General features: G+C 39.0%; 1 protein-coding gene across 7 annotated transcripts in view; it reads right to left on the bottom strand.

Moving 5' to 3' along the window:
- WDFY3 (WD repeat and FYVE domain containing 3) overlaps nucleotides 1-20,880 on the bottom strand; it is a 258,678-nt gene that overhangs the window by 35,609 nt on the left and 202,189 nt on the right. For 6 of the 7 annotated variants that reach the window (XM_014585831.2, XM_014585832.2, XM_006143286.3 and 3 more), the window contains 9 exons: nucleotides 19,375-19,428; nucleotides 16,924-17,092; nucleotides 15,053-15,216; nucleotides 11,326-11,474; nucleotides 9,784-9,904; nucleotides 8,301-8,386; nucleotides 5,126-5,206; nucleotides 4,464-4,518; nucleotides 3,814-3,933 (listed from right to left, as the gene is read on the bottom strand). In XM_014585831.2, coding sequence (XP_014441317.1) covers nucleotides 3,814-3,933; nucleotides 4,464-4,518; nucleotides 5,126-5,206; nucleotides 8,301-8,386; nucleotides 9,784-9,904; nucleotides 11,326-11,474; nucleotides 15,053-15,216; nucleotides 16,924-17,092; nucleotides 19,375-19,428 — 999 coding nt within the window. The remainder of the gene's footprint in view (nucleotides 1-3,813; nucleotides 3,934-4,463; nucleotides 4,519-5,125; nucleotides 5,207-8,300; nucleotides 8,387-9,783; nucleotides 9,905-11,325; nucleotides 11,475-15,052; nucleotides 15,217-16,923; nucleotides 17,093-19,374; nucleotides 19,429-20,880) is intronic. The other variant, XM_014585834.2, reaches the window with a different exon arrangement.

Below are 20,880 nucleotides of genomic sequence, written 5' to 3'. Positions count from 1 at the left end.
AGATTTTCACTGTAGGGCGCGTGCACTCGCCAGACAGACAGACAGAGACATAGAGACAGAAAGCGAGAAATCACCCCCCAGGGGGGATGGTCACGCTGCAATCCCTTCTCCATTCTCCTCTTGGGATCTTGGGCACGGACGCACACGGCGCCCGGTGTGAGTTTTAAGCCACCGGGTCTGGGACACGAACCGCGGTCAACTACGTGGGAGTCCAGCGACATAGCCATTACGCTAACTGCTGGTTCCCATCTCCAACTTTACTTTTGAACATTTTCTTCTTTGAGGTCATCTGGAAATGATATAAAGTAGAACACTCAGGAATTTGTTCATTTCAAAAAGGTATCATCATACCAGATCAAGTGACTTTTGAATGAGATGGATTCTTTCAGTCTATCAGACATTATTTTGAAAGCACATCTCTAGCTAACCTAATGCGTGTATTTAAAAATAACCCAAAATCTACTCCCTGAGGGTGTTAGAAGTAGAAATGTGAAACATGTGCCTATAGAATATTTAATCTGTGTCTGTAGGGCTTGCTGACTGACCAGTTTGTCAAACGTGTATTTGACAATCTCAGGCAGCAGGAAGTGATCCACATTACAAATATAAGCCAGGTTAGTACATGCGTCCACTCAAGGCCTACATGCATGGTACCTCATTTAGTACCAGGCATTATTCTAGGGGTTGGGAACTGAAACTATGTAAGTGTGCCCAAGAACCAAGGCCAGACCAATAGCATGACAACAGCATATTGCTAAAGAAAGTTCCATGACTGGGGCCCAGCAGTTAGCATAATGGCTATGTCGCTGGACTCCCATGAAGCCGACCGTGGTTTGAGTCCTGGATCTGGTGGCTTAAACTCATGCTGGGCGCATGTGCGTGCATGCCCAAGATCCTGAGAGGGGAATGGTGGAGAAGGGATTGCGGTGTGGCCATCCCCCCGGGGGGTGATTTCTCACTTTCTAGCTCTCTGTCTTTCTGGCATGCGCACGCGCCCTATAGCAAAAACCTAAAAAAAAAAAAAAAAAAAAAAAGAAAGTTCCATAGTTCAATGACTGAAAAGGTTGAAAAGGTAAAATAACAAAATGCCATGACACATGGCTACACGGCGATGTGTGTGGAAGAGCAGACAGAGGAGAGAAAGAGAAGGCTCCCATCGCAGAGGTGACGCTTGGGCATCCAAGGACGAAATGCAGTTAATCAGGTCAATAAGTTGGTGGGGAGATGTGCTGATGGGCACCGGGGAGAATTCCGGGCAGGCTGGCTACATGTGAAAAGTGACTGAGGTACAAGAGACGCTGCGGTAGCCCAGGACAGCAGGTCTGGGATAACTGCAGGAGCCACACTGAGGTTCCTACACTGAGCTTTACTAAGGTTTTTCTTTCCTTTTTTGAAGAGGTTTTTGCTATAAGGCACGTGTGCTCGCCAGAAAGACAGAGACAGAGAGACAGAAAGTGAGAAATCACTCTCCCCACCCCCCAGGGAGGGATGGCCATATCACAATCCCTTCTCCTCTATTCTCCTCTCGGGATCTTGGGCATGCACATACACACGCTCGGCGTGAGTTTAAGCCACTGGGTCCGGGTCTTGAACCACAGTTGACTACATGGGAGTCCGGCGACATAGCCATTACACCAACTGCTAGTCTGCTTTACTGAGAGTTTTAAACTTCTCTCAAATCATGATGTTGAAAAATGATGGTACCCTTTACTAAGATAGGGAATGTGGGTTAATGGTCAGTACTGTACCAGGACAGTCAATGCAGTTGAGAGCTGAAGGCTCTATAATGGGACCTGCCAGGTTCTTCTGAGGTATAAATTCAAGTGTAGGTTGATAGTGTTCCCCATAACTTCCTCACAAAACTGTACTCTTTTTGAACTTTCTACCTCTTTAAGATCTGTATTTCTCATAAGTTTCCTTGACTGACTGAAGAAAAAATATTTTCACTTTACATACTTTCTGATCTCTTCTCCTTCTATTACATCTGTTTGTCTAACTGTGCATTAGAAATGCATATTAACTACACATACAAATAGTTTCACACATCATATGCATTCACATACATCCATGTATGTAGTGAAGATTTCCATTTCTTTCACTAGACCAAAATTTTCTTTCTCTTTTGGAGAGGGTTTTGCTATAGGGCGCGTGCGCTCGCCAGAAAGACAGAGAGAGACAGAGAGAAAGTGAGAAATCACCTCCCGGGGGGATGGCCACGTCACAATCTCTTCTCCTCCATTCTCCTCTCAGGATCTTGGGCATGCACGCACATGCGCCTGGCGTGAGTTTAAGCCACTAGGTCCAGGACTCAAATCACAGTTGACTACATGGGAGTCCAGCGACCTAACCATTACACCAACTGCTGGTCCCTCCACTAGACTAAAATTTTCTAAAGACAGAAGCTTTATCTTTCTCTGTAATATGTCAATGAATAAAATTTCTTCTTCTTTTTTTGGGAGAGGTTTTTGCTACAGGGCATGTGTGCTTTCTGGATAGACAGAGAGTGAGAAAGAGAGCAAGAAATCACCCCTTAGGGGGAATGGTCATGCCGCAATCCCTTCTCCACCACTCTCAGGATTTTGGGCACATACACGCACACTGCCCAGTATGAGTTTTAAGCCTCTGGGTCTAGGACTCGAACCGCGGTTGACAATGTGGGAGTTCAGTGATGTAACCATTACTCCATCTGCTGGTTCCTAGGAATACAAGTAGCCCTAATTCTAATGAATTACATGGTCTAATAAGTTTTTGAATTTTTAAAAATTTATTTTTGTGAGAGTGCACACTGCCCACTTGAGAGAGAGAGAAAGAGAGGGAGAGAGGAAGAGAAAGCAATCCCCAGCCACAAAATGAGGCATGGTCACTCTACAATTCTTTCTCCTCCATTCTCCACTCCTTTGGAACTGGGGACACACACACATGACCAACATGTTTTCCAAGCTGCTGTGGCTGGGATTCAAACTGTAAAGTCAGCCTGTGGGGTCCAGTTCCCTTAACTACTAGACCCAGGGGCTGGTCCAAATTTCTGAATTTTAAAAATGAATAATCTCTGTTTGCTTACCTAGGACCAAATTTCTCTGGTTTTTCTGGTTAAAAGATCTCTATCTGATAGGAGGCCAAGGGAGTGAGGAAAGGTAACAACTGCATTCACCTGTTTGCTGTTCATTTTGATCCCTATGTCATATACATGTTGAATTGTCAGACGATTCTTAGAGATAGTACAAAAAAAGTCCTTGTATGTGGGAGAAACAGTCTATGTGGCACAAGAATTACCTTGCCATTTTCTAACTAACAATTCAAATCACACGGACAGATTCTGACATCCACTAATGGATGCGAATTAATATGCACTTAAGGAAACTGAAAAGACACTGTGAATTAGTGTCCGACACCAAGTAAGTGGGTCAATTATCCAGCCGCTTTATGGTCTGAGCTAAAATGCCTCATGACTCGTTGAAGTAAGTGTCTTCTGAGAACACTACGAAGCAAACACATTATTTGGGGAGCAGCCGCAGTGATGCAAGCATCGGGTCAGTGCTGCGTGGTTGTTGAGGCTTCGTGGGAGTGCCAGGTTTGGTTCTGGGTCCGACCTGAACAGGCTGGGCACAGTGCCATGCACTTGTGGTCCTGATTCACTGGCAGGTTGGGGCAGGAAAACTGTGACATGGTGACATCCTGTCAAAGTACCTATCTCTTTTCACCTGCTCCCATTCTCCTTCATTAAAAAAAAAGAAAAAAAAAATTGGGGGCAATTACAATATCTAATTATTTTTGAAAATGTGTTTCACTTAGGCAAAATGATTTGAGATTTACCTCTGAGTCGTAATCTGCAAGGATCCAGGGAAAGACAGGATACTGCATGAGATCATTATATGATCTGCCAGCCAAAGTGTTCAAGTGCATCAGATACTGGAAGTTGCTGATTTCACCTCTCTTGGGAAAGATAAATAAAGATTCATTTCAGATCAATCAATTATTTCCACTATGTTCATTTAAAACAAAATTTATATGCAAAATGTGGTGAAAGATAAGTTTCTTTTCAACTGATTTCGGGACAACAAAACACTTTTTTCCTCTAAAGAGAACACATTCTTCCTAAGATATATATTGTATGGATTATTATTATTATTTTTTGAGAGTTTTTTTTTTTTGCCATAGGGTGCATGCTTAAAGACAGAGAGAGAGAAAGCGAGAAATCACCCCCAAGGGGGATGGTCACGCCGCAATCCCTTCTCCTCTATTCTCCTCTTGGGATCTTGGGCACGCATGCACACACACCCAGCATGAGTTTTAAGTCACCAGGTCTGGGATTCGAACCGTGGCCAACTACAGGGGAGTCCAGTGACATAGCCTTTACGCTAACTGCTGGTCCCTATATTGTATGGATTATTAAAGTGCTTTTACTGGTATGACTTGCACCCTCTAAAAATTACTAAGGAAACCTAAAAATTCATTAAACTTACCTCCCATCTCTGAGTCACAGACTTCTCTCCAACCAAAGTGCTAAGCAATCCAGATCTAAAAACAATTCAAAACAAAATAAAGTGTAGGCATTACGGTTTTATGTATGAGTAATTTTAGAATTTATACATTTAAGTCAACTAGTCCAGGAATTTTTCAAATAACAGAGGCTTTATTTGTGGGTCACAAAATCAGTTTGATGGATTGTGATCAGAATTTTAACATATGAAATAACATAGAATTGAACTGAAGGAAATGGAGAACAGCAGAAGGCATCATATACAGTAAAAAAGTCTTTCAAAATTATTTTAACTTTATTTGTTATTATTTTTAAATTTGACCAGAGAGCGACAGAGAAAGAGAGAGAGGGAGAGAAAGGAAGCCACTAGGTATGAGACTTGAACCTCGGTTGGCCATGTGGGAGTCCAGCACCTTTAACAACCATGCCACCCACTGACCCAAAGAAAGTATATTCTGGGAGTTTTGTACATAGATAGCTATCTCTATATCTCTATCTTTTCGTCTTTCTACTTTTCAGTATTTAAAAAATTTTTTTACACCAACAGAGAAAAAAAACTCATTAAAAAGGTTAAATAATACTGTTCGGTATAAATCATCCTAATTTCGCTATTAAACTATAGTGTGCGAGAAACGAACCACCTACCCCTGTTCCACACTGGTGTTTGGTCGCTGCCCAGACACAGATTCTGAACTGTCAGTTAGAGATGGCACTACAGCCAAAAACCTGGAAAATATAAAAATAGCATGAAATTGCAAATGATGTCTCAGTCACGATCTAAAGGAAGTCTAAGAAAAGATGATTCATTTAGGTCGTAATTGTTGCATCTACCCTCCTATTACCCAGCAAATAGCAGGTGAAATGAATACATAATAATTAGAACACCCTCGGGGTTATAAAAGAAAGAAGGTAAGATGGCTTCCAAAGCCCAATACACAGGGCTATAGCAAAATTTATTATTTTGGACTTTTACATATGATGCCATACTACCACAAGAATAAACACCTTGTAACACTGATTTGCAGGAACTGAGTCACGTTAATGAAGCCTTTTTGTAAAACAAATATTTATTATTTTAAAATTTGCTAAAGGACACATGTGTTCACCAGAGAGACAGAGACACACACAGAGAGATAAAGTGAGAAAGCAAGCCGCTAGGTCTGGGACTCAAACCACAGCTGGCCATGTGGGAGTCTAGCACCTTAACCCACATGACATCTGCTGGCTCAAATTAATGAAGTCTTAAAGAGCAATTAACAGCTAAATATTTTCATGACAGTAGCGATGATAGCTAACCAAATGACAGGACAGACATCAGTAAACCAATGAAGACACATACAAGGTGGAACCTTTACATGACAGTGTTATAAGGTTTTTTGAGTTGCTCACAGTGTCAATATAAGATTTTTAAAGGTCAAAGAGAATTATGGGAAAATTCCCGGAATGGATGGAAGCCTTGAACTTGGCATATGTACAGGAAAATTTCAGAAAAAGATAAACTCATCCCCTCATGGCAGCTTCTATCTATGAAGAGCTAATCATTTCCTAGTGTTGAAAGCATTATCACCATTAAGTCACATAAGTGAAAGTGAATTGTGGTCATTTTACATAGAGTTTTAGATTACTAATCAGCATCCAGAGGTACTTTTCATTTCAAGAGCGACTTTCATTTCCCAAGTGCTTATAGATAATATTACTATACTGCAACAAAAGCAATGTTGCATGGCATTAGTTATTTTTCATGGAAGTAATCTGAAATGTAAGATTTTCTGTAATAGAGGGATTGCCAAGGTCTACACCATATTCCGAAGAACAAGAAAATGCCTCTCATCACTATGCTCAATTTTAAAAAGCCTTATTACTCAATAGAAATATCTTCAGGCACCATGGGTATATACAGTTTTTCTTTTCTTTTTAAGAATTACTTTATTTATTTATTTATTATTTTTTCACATGAGTTTTGCCAGAGAAAGACAGAGCAAGAGCGAGAGCAAGAGAGAGAGAGTGGGGGGCGGTGAGAAAGCAAGCTGCCAGGTCTGGGACTCGACCTGTCATCAGCCATGTGGAAATTCCTGTGCCTTAACCACCACGTCACCTGCTGGTTCCCTTGTTTTTCTTTTAAAAGGTAAATTTTAAGCGTAGTTTAACAAGGATGAACTATACTTAACTATAGTAACTGCTTCCTTTGGCTATGATTTTTTTTTCAAGAATAAAGGCACCTCAATCTTCTTTCAAGGAAAGGAAGAATATCATTTGAAAATAATTTCTAAAGGAAATGCTTACACTCAACAATAAGATACAGCATTATTATAATTTTGGTAAACATAAAAGCCTATTTTGAACCTGAATGCTATTTTTTCAAGCTACAGATAAAAACATCTTTTTATATTTAATGGTTCAGGACTTAGTTATAAGATAGCTTTCAATGACAAGTTATCAGGAAGAAAAATGGTATTTCACAATAGAACTGCATTATATTTATTTTTTCTTGAGTATGTGTGTGTGAGACAGAGAAAAATAGAGAGAGACAGGGAGAGAAAGTATCCCTCCCCAAAAGGACTGGTCACAGTGTAATCCTTTGAACTGCATCATTTTAAAAGCTACTTAGAGCATATTTTCAAGAGGGTGGCAAAAATAAAACAAATATTTTCTTCAAATATGTTGACTCACTAATCTAAATTCTAGATTTTTAAAAACTAGCTGAATCGGCAATAGTTTCCACCTCCCATCTCTTCCCATGATAGCATACAAAGTATCCCTCATAAACCAGACCTTTGATAGACTTTGTTTCTAATTCCTTTCTGAAAAGCAAGGAGGTAATTCCGTCCATCTCCAGAGAAAACTTCCACAGCAATAGGCTGAAATGATCAGAGAAAAAAAATATTGAAATAAAAAACAGAACTTTCCAAATAAGTATATTAACCTTTCCACTATGAAATTTTTACAGTGTTAAATAAATTAGTTTAATAAAGAACAATTTTAGAGTCATGAATTCTCTTCAGATTAAACTACATAATAAGCATATTTGATATTCTGCTTTTTTTTTTTAAAAAAAAAAAAAGAGATTTCTTGCTATATGGCCTGTGTGCTCACTGGAGAAACAGAGAGACAGAGAGACAGAAAGCAAGAAATCACCCCCTGGGGGGGGATGGCCACGCTGCAACCCCTTCTCCTCTAGTTTTAAGCGTAGTTTAACAAGGATGAACTATACTTAACTATAGTAACTGCTTCCTTTGGCTATGATTTTTTTTTCAAGAATAAAGGCACCTCAATCTTCTTTCAAGGAAAGGAAGAATATCATTTGAAAATAATTTCTAAAGGAAATGCTTACACTCAACAATAAGATACAGCATTATTATAATTTTGGTAAACATAAAAGCCTATTTTGAACCTGAATGCTATTTTTTCAAGCTACAGATAAAAACATCTTTTTATATTTAATGGTTCAGGACTTAGTTATAAGATAGCTTTCAATGACAAGTTATCAGGAAGAAAAATGGTATTTCACAATAGAACTGCATTATATTTATTTTTTCTTGAGTATGTGTGTGTGAGACAGAGAAAAATAGAGAGAGACAGGGAGAGAAAGTATCCCTCCCCAAAAGGACTGGTCACAGTGTAATCCTTTGAACTGCATCATTTTAAAAGCTACTTAGAGCATATTTTCAAGAGGGTGGCAAAAATAAAACAAATATTTTCTTCAAATATGTTGACTCACTAATCTAAATTCTAGATTTTTAAAAACTAGCTGAATCGGCAATAGTTTCCACCTCCCATCTCTTCCCATGATAGCATACAAAGTATCCCTCATAAACCAGACCTTTGATAGACTTTGTTTCTAATTCCTTTCTGAAAAGCAAGGAGGTAATTCCGTCCATCTCCAGAGAAAACTTCCACAGCAATAGGCTGAAATGATCAGAGAAAAAAAATATTGAAATAAAAAACAGAACTTTCCAAATAAGTATATTAACCTTTCCACTATGAAATTTTTACAGTGTTAAATAAATTAGTTTAATAAAGAACAATTTTAGAGTCATGAATTCTCTTCAGATTAAACTACATAATAAGCATATTTGATATTCTGCTTTTTTTTTTTAAAAAAAAAAAAAGAGATTTCTTGCTATATGGCCTGTGTGCTCACTGGAGAAACAGAGAGACAGAGAGACAGAAAGCAAGAAATCACCCCCTGGGGGGGGATGGCCACGCTGCAACCCCTTCTCCTCTAGCCACCTCTTGGGATTTAGGGCATGCATGCATACGTGCCCCGAGTAAATTTTAAGCTGCCAGGGCTGAGACTTGAACTGTGGTCGACTACATGGGAGTCCAGAGACTTAAACATTACGTCATCTGCTGGTCTCTCTGCTTGACTTTTAAAAAAAATATATTTGCCAGAGGGTACATGTACTTGCTTGAGACAGAGACAGATAGAGATAGAGACAGAGAAAGAGAGGGAAAGTAAGAAAACCATCACCATGGGGAATGGCCATATTGCAATCCCTTCTCTTCCACTTCTCCCTTCTTTTGGGATTTTGAGCACACATGTTCACACACCCTGTGCATTTCTCAAGCTGCTAGGTCTGGGACTCAAACTGTATAGTTGGCTATATGGGATACAGCCACCTTAACCACATGTCATGAGCTGCCCCTCTGCTCAAATGATAATATTTCTAAAATCTTTAACAACAGAATAATGATCAAAATAATTATAAAATGACAATTTTGTGAAATTACAGTGAGGATATAATTTTTAGATTAAAAGACAATTATAATGTTATCTGAAGCTATCTATATGGATAGCTTCAAGGGAGGGTGGATAACAAAGCTCCCCCCTAATTTCAGATTATGTTAAAAAAGAGAGAGATGCATTGCATCATGCTGTGCACCCCTGTCAACGGAACTGTCTATCATAAAACCAAATCAAAGACTTTCAAGAAAAATGCGGATCCTTTAGAGAGTTTTCATTGCAGCTTTTTTTTTTGGGGGGGAGAGGTTTTTGCTATAGGGTGCGTGCGCTCGCCAGAAAGACAGAGACAGAAAGCGAGAGATCATCCCCCCCAGGGAGGGATGGCCACACCGCAATCCCTTCTCCTCCATTCTCCTCTCAGGATCTTGGGCATGCACACACATGTGCCTGGTGTGAATTTAAGCCACTGGGTCCGGGACTCGAACCACGGTCAACTACATGGGAGTTCAGCGACACAGCCATTACGCAAACTGCTAGTCCCTCATGGCAGCTTTTAAAATAATACATCTCCCAAATAAAGTAACACAATGAAACATTTGGTCCAACTGAATTGACTCACCTGTAGCAGATACCTCCTTTTATGTACCTCCTTGATGTCTTCATATGCAAAGATGCTGCAGGTTCTCTTGAGCTGACTAGGACCCTGCCTGGCTCCTCTAGGGATAATTGGCTCATGCATACTACAGGTGGCCAAGAGAAAAAGAAAGAAGAAGATAGCAAGAGGTAATATGAATGGGGTGGGAGAACAATTTATCAAAATATTCAGTTAACAGTACGTTTACAAGAATAATTTGTCAGCTACCTGGTATATAAAGAACTACCTTAGATTACTATGATTTTGGAAATCCCCTTATTGCTGTCAGGATCAACTAATCATACTGTGGATTCCTCAGACAACATGCCTTGTGTCCAGTGAAATTTCATTAGGGTTAAGAATAAGTCAGGGATTCTTGATATTTTTGCTTTTGTTTTCTGAAATTAGATTTTGTTTTAACTTATAATTTCGGTTCATCCAAATTTTGTGTTCTGTACATGTGATGTTTTACTGTTCCACTGACTATTATGGAAGTTTAGCACTGTATGTCTCTCTACACTATGGTGCATTTAAATTGTGGATTTTTTAATTAAAAAAAGAAAAAAAAAAGAACAACAGCCACCAGGCATGGTTGGCATACTGGCCCAAGAAGATGTTTTATTTTTATTTTATAAAATCCCAACGAAAAAAATTGAAAAAAAAAAAAAAAAACTTTTAACATTTTTGTAGGGAGGAAGGTCCCATGAATGCCACAGTATGTCCCTGTTTACTACTGACACTAATTAGTTAAAACATTTTCTAAGAATGAAAGTGCAGAAACTATGACTGTATTTAAGTGCTATGTGTTCAAATGGCAAAGGAAGAGAAAAGGTGGTTGATTTCCCAGGTGTTAACCTTTTTCCTTATCGCTCTGTCTTCTGTGTTTTCCATGGCCAACCGTCCTGTCCATCATGGGACTGGCAGATGGGTACAACTCGGTCGGTCAGTCTCCGCCTGTGCCTGTCCTACTGTTTCTAGGGTACTCCCAGTACATGGGAACACGCTTGCATTTGTAAGAGTACAGACATCCCTGACCTAACAATGGTTCAACGTACAATTTTTTTGACTTTATGACGTATAAAAGCGATAAGCATTTGGTAGACACTGTACTTTGGGTATCCATACAACCACTCTGCTTTTCACTTTTAGTAATCAGTAAAATCATGAGATATTCAACACTTATTATAAAATAGGCTTTGTGCTAGTTGATTTTGCCCAACTGTGGGCAGATGTAAGCGTTCTGAGGATGTTTAAGGTAGGGTAGGCCGAGCTGTGGTGTTCAGTAGATTACACATAATTTGGCATTGGGTTCCATTTTGCATAGAAATAAATTTTATGATGACCAAGGCAAATTTTTTCTTCATTTTCTTGAAATAACTGAGAATTGTCCTTGGGAACATGTAATGATGAATGTACAGTGAGAGGCAGTATTACTTAGAATACAATTTTTGGATGAAAACTATACAAATATATTTTCTACCTTCTAAAGACAGTTAAGAGATTGTACCTCTTCATTCATTTACTTACTTTGGAGGTAAGGTTTCAATATCTCTTATTTCCCTGGTTGCTGTCATGGTAAATCCATCAATCACATAAAAATGCTCTTTACCAAAAAGTAGCAGACCCTCGCTGGTGTCTAAGCCCTGGACTCGAGCACAGCGGTACATGTGTTGGATCTACACAGAAATTCATAAACATTCGTTAATACGGCTTTCTTTAAAAGTTCAGATAAATTCTTTTTTTAAAAATTAATCTGTTAGGGTAACCATGCTGAGCTAAAAGCACGTAAGCCAGCATTTACAAAAGTTAAGAACAATCAGCTTAGACTGCGGTCTGAGGTGCTCCTGACTTTAGTAAAAAGGAACAATTGTTCCCTCACATCCACGTACTGCATTCTCCTGCTCCTTCCCTCCCATAACTCAGTGAGTACTTATTATGTGCAAGGCACACACGTGACGTGTTCTACATGACGAACAAGTTAGATAAGGTTCCTGATCTTACAGAAGGAGACGGACATGAGCTTGGCAGGAAAGGGCAACACGCAGGGAGGTAAGAGTAAGGTCATGCCCCATGTGACATGTGACAACAAGGTGACACGGAGTAAAGGTGCCCGCAGGGCCTACTAATTCGGGGTGAATTCCCAGTTCTGTCACTTCACAGTTGTAGCTTTGGTCAAATGTGTCAATGTCTCTGAGTTCTGGGTCTTCATCTGTCAATTTTTACATCACTACCTTGCTGTAAGAGCTAAGACGAGGTAATGATTATTTTAGGAATTGTTGGATGTCTCCTCTCCCACAGAGTTCACTTTCTTCTTTATCCCTAACACCCCCTGGGGCTGGAACTGTGGAATCCGTCCCCATTCACTCAGCGTCTGTATTCTGCCCTGCCTCCCTGGCAGACTTGGTCACTGTAAAAAGTCAAGTTTGGCAGAGACCATATTTTCCTCACAGGAGAAAGGGTTGTAAATGTCTCAATGTTAAGTATTGTTTTCTTTCCGAAAGGCTGCAGTTAATTCTTAGTAAAATTCCTTCTTGCTTAAGCTCAATTTAACATGAATCAAGGAAATACAATATATATCAGCAACTAAATCAGAGGCATACAAATGTCAAATAAATGTCACTCTGAGTACATTTCCTCAAGTATTCAAACTTAAAGCAATCAGAATAAAAACTGTACTTATGAGGTTAAAAGTTTAAAAAATAAAACCATTACAACAGATGCCCCCCCTTTTTATTTTAAAGATATTTTTGCTATAGGGTACATGTGCTCACCAGAGAGACAGAGAGACACAGAAAGTGAGATATCACCCCCACGAGGGGGATGGACACATCGCAACCCCTTCACCATTATCCTCTTGAGATCTTGGGTGAACACGCATACACGCCTGGAATCCAGCAACGTAACCATTACACCATCTACTGGTCCTTACAATAGATTTTCTAAAACATCTAAATGAACGTCAATTTTTATTGTCACATTTGAATTATATCAATAATAAAAGTGCGGAATATCACAGGAAAAATATGAATATATTATTTTGGGGCTTATTTTTCTAAGACAGGGTCTTGCCATGGCACAAACCTTCTGCCTCTGCCTCTAGGTTTGGACTACAGGCATGTGTCACCACACGCAGTTCTTTTTAGACAGGGTGTTGCTAGGTTGCCCAGGCTAGCCTTGAGCTTATGCTTCTTCTGCATCAGGCTCCTCTGGTCACTGGGATTACAGGTGTGCACCACTGTGCCCAGCCTTTAGGCTGGATTGGGATTTGAACCTAGGCCTCCTCCCATATGATCCCAGGCTATGGACAATAGTGTCTTAGCAGGGTATCCCTCTATGGCTGGACTTTAACATACTTCTTAAAAGATATTACTGAAGTATAGTATCATACACACTCACTCACACACAATTATTTTGCAAAGGTACAGCTTAGTGAGTTTTGTTTCTTTCTAAAAAATTCACCAGAGGGTAAGTGTACTCGCCAGAGAGAGACAGTAAGACAGAGAGAGGGAGAGGGTGAAAGTATCCCCCCCCAATAGAGTGTGGTCAAACTAAAATCCCTTCTTCATTTCTCAATCCTGTCAGGATTTTGGACACTCACAAACACACCCAGCATGTTTCTAAGCTGCTGGGGCCAGGATTCAAAGTGTACAGTTGGCCATGTGGGATACAGGTCCACAAGGCCACAGTTTGGTCCAGTAATAAACTTTCAAATGCTAAAAATATGGTGTAACCAGAGTTTAGATAAAACAAAACAAAAACAAAAACAAAACAACATTCCTGGGACTAGCAGTTAGCATAATGGCTATGTCACTGAACTCCCATGTGGTCAACCATGGTTTGACTCTCAGACCCGGTGGCTTAAAACTCACGCTGGGCGCATGTGTGTGCGTGCCCAGGATCTCAAGTGTGGCCATCCCCCCTGGGTGTAATTTCTCTCTATCTCTGTCTTCCTGGTGAGCGTACTCGTCCTATAACAAAAATCTCTTAAAAAAAAAACCATACATATGTATATACATACATCTATATATAAATACATACATCTATATATATATACATACATCTATATATAAATACATACATACACACATATATAAATACTATATATATAAATACATACTATATAATTATATATATATAAATTCCTAAGGTCTCAAGAGGCTCTCAGGTGCCTCCTTGAAATCTGACGTTCCTTCATAGTTACATGACTGTTCACTCAATATTTTCATTAGAGATGAATTAGCATACAAATTTGAACAGGACTGTTTTAATTATACCCCAATTTCTGGTTACTATTTCTTAGTAGGTAAGATCTCAAGGGTTAGATAACAGACACAAAGAATATGCTTTAAAAAAGGTGTTATTTTCTACACATTTAATTCCTTCCTTCCCCTTTATTCATTCCTTTATTCAACCTATCAGTCCACTAGTCAAAGGTTTTTTTTGGCATCTATTAGGTCACTGGATAAGTCATGACGTATTTTTCTATGCAATAATGCATCATGACTTTCCTGATGACCCAATATTACATGATTAGAATAGTGTCGGGCAACAAGGAAGAATTAGAAACAATGCCTGCTTATAAGGAGTGTGCCATCTAGGGGAAAGACAGATACAGAAACAGGTAATTATAACACGGTGATACAATGACATATATTGGATTGTCAGAAAAGTTATGACACATGTTTGCATAGAAAAAAATACATCGTGACTTTCCCAATGACCCAGTATAAGGCATTAGAATAAAAGCACAGAGAAGGGGTAACTAAGGAAGCCTGAGCTGCCAGGACAGTCAAGGAAAGCATCCTTTGTTTGAGTGGGAGATACTAGGACAGAGGTTGTGTGAGTGAAGGAGAGAGGCGCTTTTTGGTAGAAAACGTAGCATGAGTGGAGCATAGAGTGAAAATCAACATGGTAGATGCAATGAGCTGCCAGGTGGATGATGCTGCAGGGGCTCAGGCTGCAAGGCAGTTTATCAGTAAGCCTGGAAAGGCTGGCAGGGTAAGTGGTTGAGACTGAGACAGAAACAGGAAGGCGATAGTCTTCTGTGAGTGAAGGAGAACAGGGTTAAATACGAGGCTAACGGCAATGTTACAGATTGGCTAAAGGTGTTTGTAGATGGTTGCTGGAATGATAGAGGTGTTAAGAAAAGCACAAGGTCAGATTATAGGATAGGATGTCTTTGGGGACTTGAAATAGAGAACCATGGCAAGAGCCACCATGTAATAACAATCTGTATGTTACAGACGCACGGTACCTTTTCTCCTTCCTCTAACAGACGCAGTAAGGTGGCATTATCTGTCTTCTCCTCCTCTTCTATAGAGCTGGCCTCAGCAATCTGGTCTTGTAACTGCTCTTGGTTCTCCTCATCTCCGCCATCAGGTGCAGATCGAGAGCGCTTTAGAGGAGGCTTGACCAGACCTACAGTATAATAACCAAGAGGGCCACGTGACATGGGGGGGCCATTTGTGGAGTAGTTTAGTTTCATATAGTCCCTCTTACACTTTTAATTTGAGATAACTCTGGAAGATACAGGGAGGCAGCACCTATCAGTGGTTAGGAGCACAGGCTCTAGAGTTGATGGTGTGTGACCTTGGAAAATACGTGCCCTTTCTGAACCTCGGTTTTCTCATCTATACAACTGGGACAAGAATACCGTCTACCTCAGAGGACTGTTGGAAGATTGAAAGAGGTGATAATGCATGCAAAATGCTCAGAGTTATGTTTAGTATATTGTAAATTATCTCTAAGTATCAGATATTAAACAGAGAACTTAGCATAATAAACAGTAGGAACTGTGTTGCTCACAGATAGGTGTCACCAAGGGAACACCATAAATAAATGATTAATCACTATTACAAATACAAATAAAGATATCGAGTTATAAGAGTGATTGTGATATGGGGCTGGCCAAGTGACATGGTGGTTAAGGTGGCTAGATCCCATATGGCTGACTCTGCAGTTCGAGTCCTGGACCCAGCCGCTTGTGGTCAAGCCATAATTTTCTAGGGGTGTGAGCACTCACACTTACACACGCACACACACACACACACACACACACACACACACTCAGTGTGTTTTTCAAGCCACTGGGGCCGGGATTCATACCATGGTTGGCCATGTGAATACCACAAGGTTGGTCCTATACAACACTTTGTATTGCAGCATTTTGACTTGGACCTATCACATGATGTCAGGTGTGGAATTTTACAGTGTTATGTGATGCTCAAAACTTTTGAATTCTGGGGGCCAGATGGTTGTGCTAGGGTAAAACATAACACTTTACCAGGCAGTTCCACATGGATAGGTTCCTGGTTAAGGGTCAGAGACCTCTCTGAGTATGCTGGGCACAGGTCTGCCAAAGATGCAGGGCTGGCTGAGGACTGACAGTTGCAATCTTGAGACCCTGCTGGGGTGCCGTCTTTCTGTTTCACTCATTCATGGAATAAGTCACCTTATTACAGATACTTTTTAAAAGTTTCCCATTTTGAAGTGTTTTAGACTGAATTTTCCAATTACCTTCAAACTAAGATACATAAAGTATATATAGAAGAGAATTCTATGTTTAGATTTGGGCCCCATTCCTAGCAATAACTCATTATAAAAATGCAAATATTCCAGAGTTTCCCCCAAAAACCTGAAATTTGAAACATCTTGTCCTAATCATTTCATGTAAGAGGCACTCAACCTACAAAGAAATCAATCTTTAAAAAGGGTGAGATGATAAAATTTGTATGGATGTATGTGTGTATGTGTTTATTTATACTTTTTTTTTTGCCACATGGTGTGTGTGCTCACTGGAAAGAGACAGGAAGAGAGGGAAGGTGAGAAATCATTCCTTAAGGTGATGGCAACACCGTAACCCCTTCTCCTTCATTTTCCTCTCAGCATTCTGAGCATGCAGGTATATGTGTCAGGTGTGTATTCTAGGCCACCGGGTTCGGGACTTGAACTGCAGAGTTGGCCATATGAAATTCAGCATCTTAACCATCATGCCATCTGCTGACTCCTGTATGGGTACTTTTAAGGTTGGCCCTACTGCTCATAGTTGCTCATATTTTCATGTAAATTCAAATAAAAGGGATGTTACAAAAAGATTTTGAATCAAAATCAAAGAGGAAGGCTGACCTTTGACCTTAGCGATGGTGTCTTCGCCATGCTCGGGTTCTTGCTGGGCAGCTTCTCCTTCTGCACTCTCTACAATGGCATCCTGGACAATGGCCGGATTGCCAGAGGCTAGTCGCATGTAGTACTCTTTACTGTCATAGCTAATGGCTCTTCTGTATCGAGCAGGTTTCTAAGAAGCACCGAAAGAAAATGACTCAGATAAGTACCTCCAAGAATTAAAGCCAAGCAACTTGAGGAATTGTGTGATGTCAAGATTCATGTTAACTTTTTTTTAGGGGTGTTAATAAACTGTATTAAGACAGTAAACCCACAGACTCTTGGATAGTGTTACTCTATTTTTAAATCCTATTGCTCTTTAAAGACATATATGAAATAACAATGTGAGTAGTTTTGCTCTTCTAGATGGAAATAAAAATCTCTAGTCAAACAATGCTCTCATGTTAGCATTGTACATCCTCACCAATGTATCACGGAACTCTCCATTTGAGAGGAACAAGAGTGCTCACTGTTGAGCACCGAGCTGTAAGGAGACCTAGTCTGTGAGGAGCCTGGGACTGCTTCTACCCCACGGAAAGTAACTAGGTCAGGCCTAAAAGGCTATCCATTCATTTGAAATAAGCTGAGTGTTTACTTCAGATATCTGTGTACTTGAGATAGAGACTCAACACTGGCCTCTTCTTTCCCATATTCCCGAGTTTTATACGAACTCTGGAAAAGGCCAGATCTTTCCAGAGGCCTGACTCAACATGGAATCAAGAAGTTTCATGCCAAATGGTGCTCTCTGGTTGGCTGACCACTACAAGTTGGTACTTCCAATTAGTAAAGTTTCTCATTGTTTACTATTTTATTGTATCAAATAATATGATCCATAAATTACTAACTAGATGACCATAACAAGAGTATACATAAATTCATTTTGAAAAGGAAACTGGTTATCAAAAACATAATGAAAGATTTACTGTTTTGGCATATGCTAAAAGAACAACTCTTTTGCAGAATAATTCATCTTTATTTAAAGAACAGGTTCTCCAAGTGACTTAACATTTTTTTCCTTAAAAATCATTAATAAAGAGAAATTAAGGTATAAAATATCCTTCAAAATTTAAAATCATGGATGGGAAAACTTGTATGTATGTAAGTTCCTTGGATAAGAATTAGATCTAGACTCGGATTAACAATTAAGAAAAAAAGATGAAGTTTGAAACTTAAAAAAAAAGTCATTCTCATTCTAAATATTTTACTTCTCTCCAATGAGTAAGAATATCTAAAAATATTCTATTTTATGTCTCCTCTTCAAGTTCAAATAGTTGGTATGTATCATCTATCATGATGCTCATTGAAGTAGCACCTTTTTTTGTTGTTTAAGGTGATTTCCAACTAACATAGAAAAACAAGTATCTGTGTGGATAGGATATTTAGATTAAAATACTGAACCAATTTTTAGACAAAAAGCTATAACTGAAAGCTACATTATTCTTCTTTTAACTTCAGCTACCAAGTCAGGGAATAAAGAAAACTGCGAGTAAACTAAAGAATGATACATAGCAATGGAGACTGGAAAACATTACATGACGTAGGAAAGTATTAAAATAACATAAAATAATATTACAATTATGAGAGGATCAACTGGATGGGTAAAATACAAAGAACGGTGCAGTTATTTTTGAACATAAAGAAAGGTAGTAAACTTTGTAGCGTAACAGTTCTTCTGGATGGGGTATGACAGTGATCTTCAACTCAAAATTGCTAATATTTAAAAAGATGAAAGCATAGTTAGTGATGGGCAAGACAATGAATTAATAGATGAAGGATAACATCTACTTGGTTACTGACCTCGTACACAGGCTTACACTTGAATTACAAGAATTTTGAAGGCCATTTCCTGGTTCTAAAGAACTACATTTTTACTGAATCATGTGTTGCATCTTTCTAGAGAATGAAAATAACTTTCATACTAAATAGACTTTCATACTAAATAAATTAAAATTACACTTCAAAAAGTGATCATATACTTTTAGTTTCCATGAACTCCTTCTGATTAAAAAAAAAATTAAAAGATGAGACTTTTATAGTCTTAAAATATACACTTTAATAGCTATAAGAATTAAATGAGTAATTGAAAAAAAGTTGAAAATACCAGGCTGCCCATTACTAACATGCCTAGTAACCTGTTAGTTTCAGTGTGAAGCAATGCACATTTTCCAGTGAGAGCAGTGAACACTCGGCCTGTTAGTGAGCAGCATACAAACCCTAGAAAGAGCCAATTAGAATAAAGCAGAGAAAGTAGAACAACATCTCTCTATAAGAATGAAACCAACTTTTCTTACAGAAAGAACAAATGGAAAGCCAGTCTTTTAAGTTAGTCTAATCTACCATGCACTAAAGAACAAAACAAAACCAAACAAAAACCTGCACGTAGTTGGCATTCTTTTATGGTAATTTGTGTTTTACCTTTTGAGGAATGATATCATCAGATGTCTCAGGCTGTTTACTTGGGATCTCAGACTGAAAACAGGGCATTAAGTATAAACACATCAGAAAAAAAAAGCATAAGGAGGAACACAAAAATAAAATACTTTTGAGGACTGGATGAAATATGGAAGATGTATTCACTCAAAGAAAATGAACATGGGATGGCTTACACTGCTTAAAAAATCACTTAGCTTCTTGTGGTTTTTCTCAAGGACCATAAGTAGTTTTAAGCAAAATGTAATTACACTGAAAGTCTCAAAGATACTCCACTCTTAAAAAGCACACAGACAAAACGGCAGCATAGGCTACCACTATCTTAGATGATTTACAGGCAACTCTTCACATGTCTTCGAAAGGACAAAACTGAAATCTGGATCGTGGAACCCGGTGCTAGGTAGTACCTCCTATCTTCCTTCCCTGGTGCTTATCCCAGATCTGTTACAGCAGGAGTAAGGAACTGGTTTAAACGATCATGTACAGTACCCCTCTACCAGAGAAGTCACTAAATGCTTATAGTGAAATAGCATCCTCTGGTCAAAACCCAAGGACCCCCTTACTTCAATACCTGCACAGATAGCATTAGAGAAACACTGAAAACAGAACGGAGATCGGATTTCCCTACCTCGCCACCCCGCACCCAAACCAAGAGTTCTATAGAATACATTTGAAAGAAGGAGGTAGTTGCTTTCTGTTTTATTCTCAGGATAAAATCTTGATGTAGAAGAAAGTGATTTCTGTTGTGGTTTATGTGTGTAAGCACACAGACAGCTGTGGAGAGGAAGCAGTGCAGCCAGGAACTACTTCCAAGCTTTCTTCCTTTCACGGTTTCTATCTGGACATGACGCGTGGTCCCTTTCTCTGCAGCGCACTTGAGTGGGCAACATGTTTGTGCACGTTTTGCTTCCCTGGGGAAAATACACCCTGGACGAAGAGGCGTACTCAAATACTTCACGGGTTTTAATGTATCTTTCTTTCTCTCTCTAGACTGTTCAGTTTTATAATATCCCAGGCTGACGTGTAAATACTATCTATAACTGGTTTTACTGTTTAAAACATTGAATTACAGTATAACTCAATATTTTAATAAAAAAATTACCCCCTAAAGAGAGTCACTATGTACAGGATAACTTATTTCCATGTGAGAAGGGTGAATTTCCCATACGAACCTAATTTTTCTCAAGGCATTAATTATTATTACTATTTATTTTATTATAATAACTTCAGTTGATAAATTTTCAAAGCTTTAAAGTCTGCAGCAAATGAAACACTAATTATGTTCTAATAATCTACAGATAAGCATCTGATCAACATATAAAATATACAACTTAGAATAGGTAAGGTATTTTTTATAAAGTATGTAACATTATTAAAAATGAAGAGGGGCCAGCAGGTGGCACTGTGGTTAAGGGCATTGGACTCCCATATATGGCCAACCATAGTTCGAGTCCTGGACCTGGCGGCTTGCTTTCTCACTTTTTCTCTCTC

Source organism: Tupaia chinensis, unplaced genomic scaffold, assembly GCF_000334495.1.
Source record: "Tupaia chinensis unplaced genomic scaffold, TupChi_1.0 Scaffold000094_1, whole genome shotgun sequence".
Classification (NCBI taxonomy): domain Eukaryota; kingdom Metazoa; phylum Chordata; class Mammalia; order Scandentia; family Tupaiidae; genus Tupaia; species Tupaia belangeri.
The sequence above is the reverse complement of the archived record's forward strand: the minus strand, read 5'-3'. Positions and strand labels throughout refer to the sequence as shown.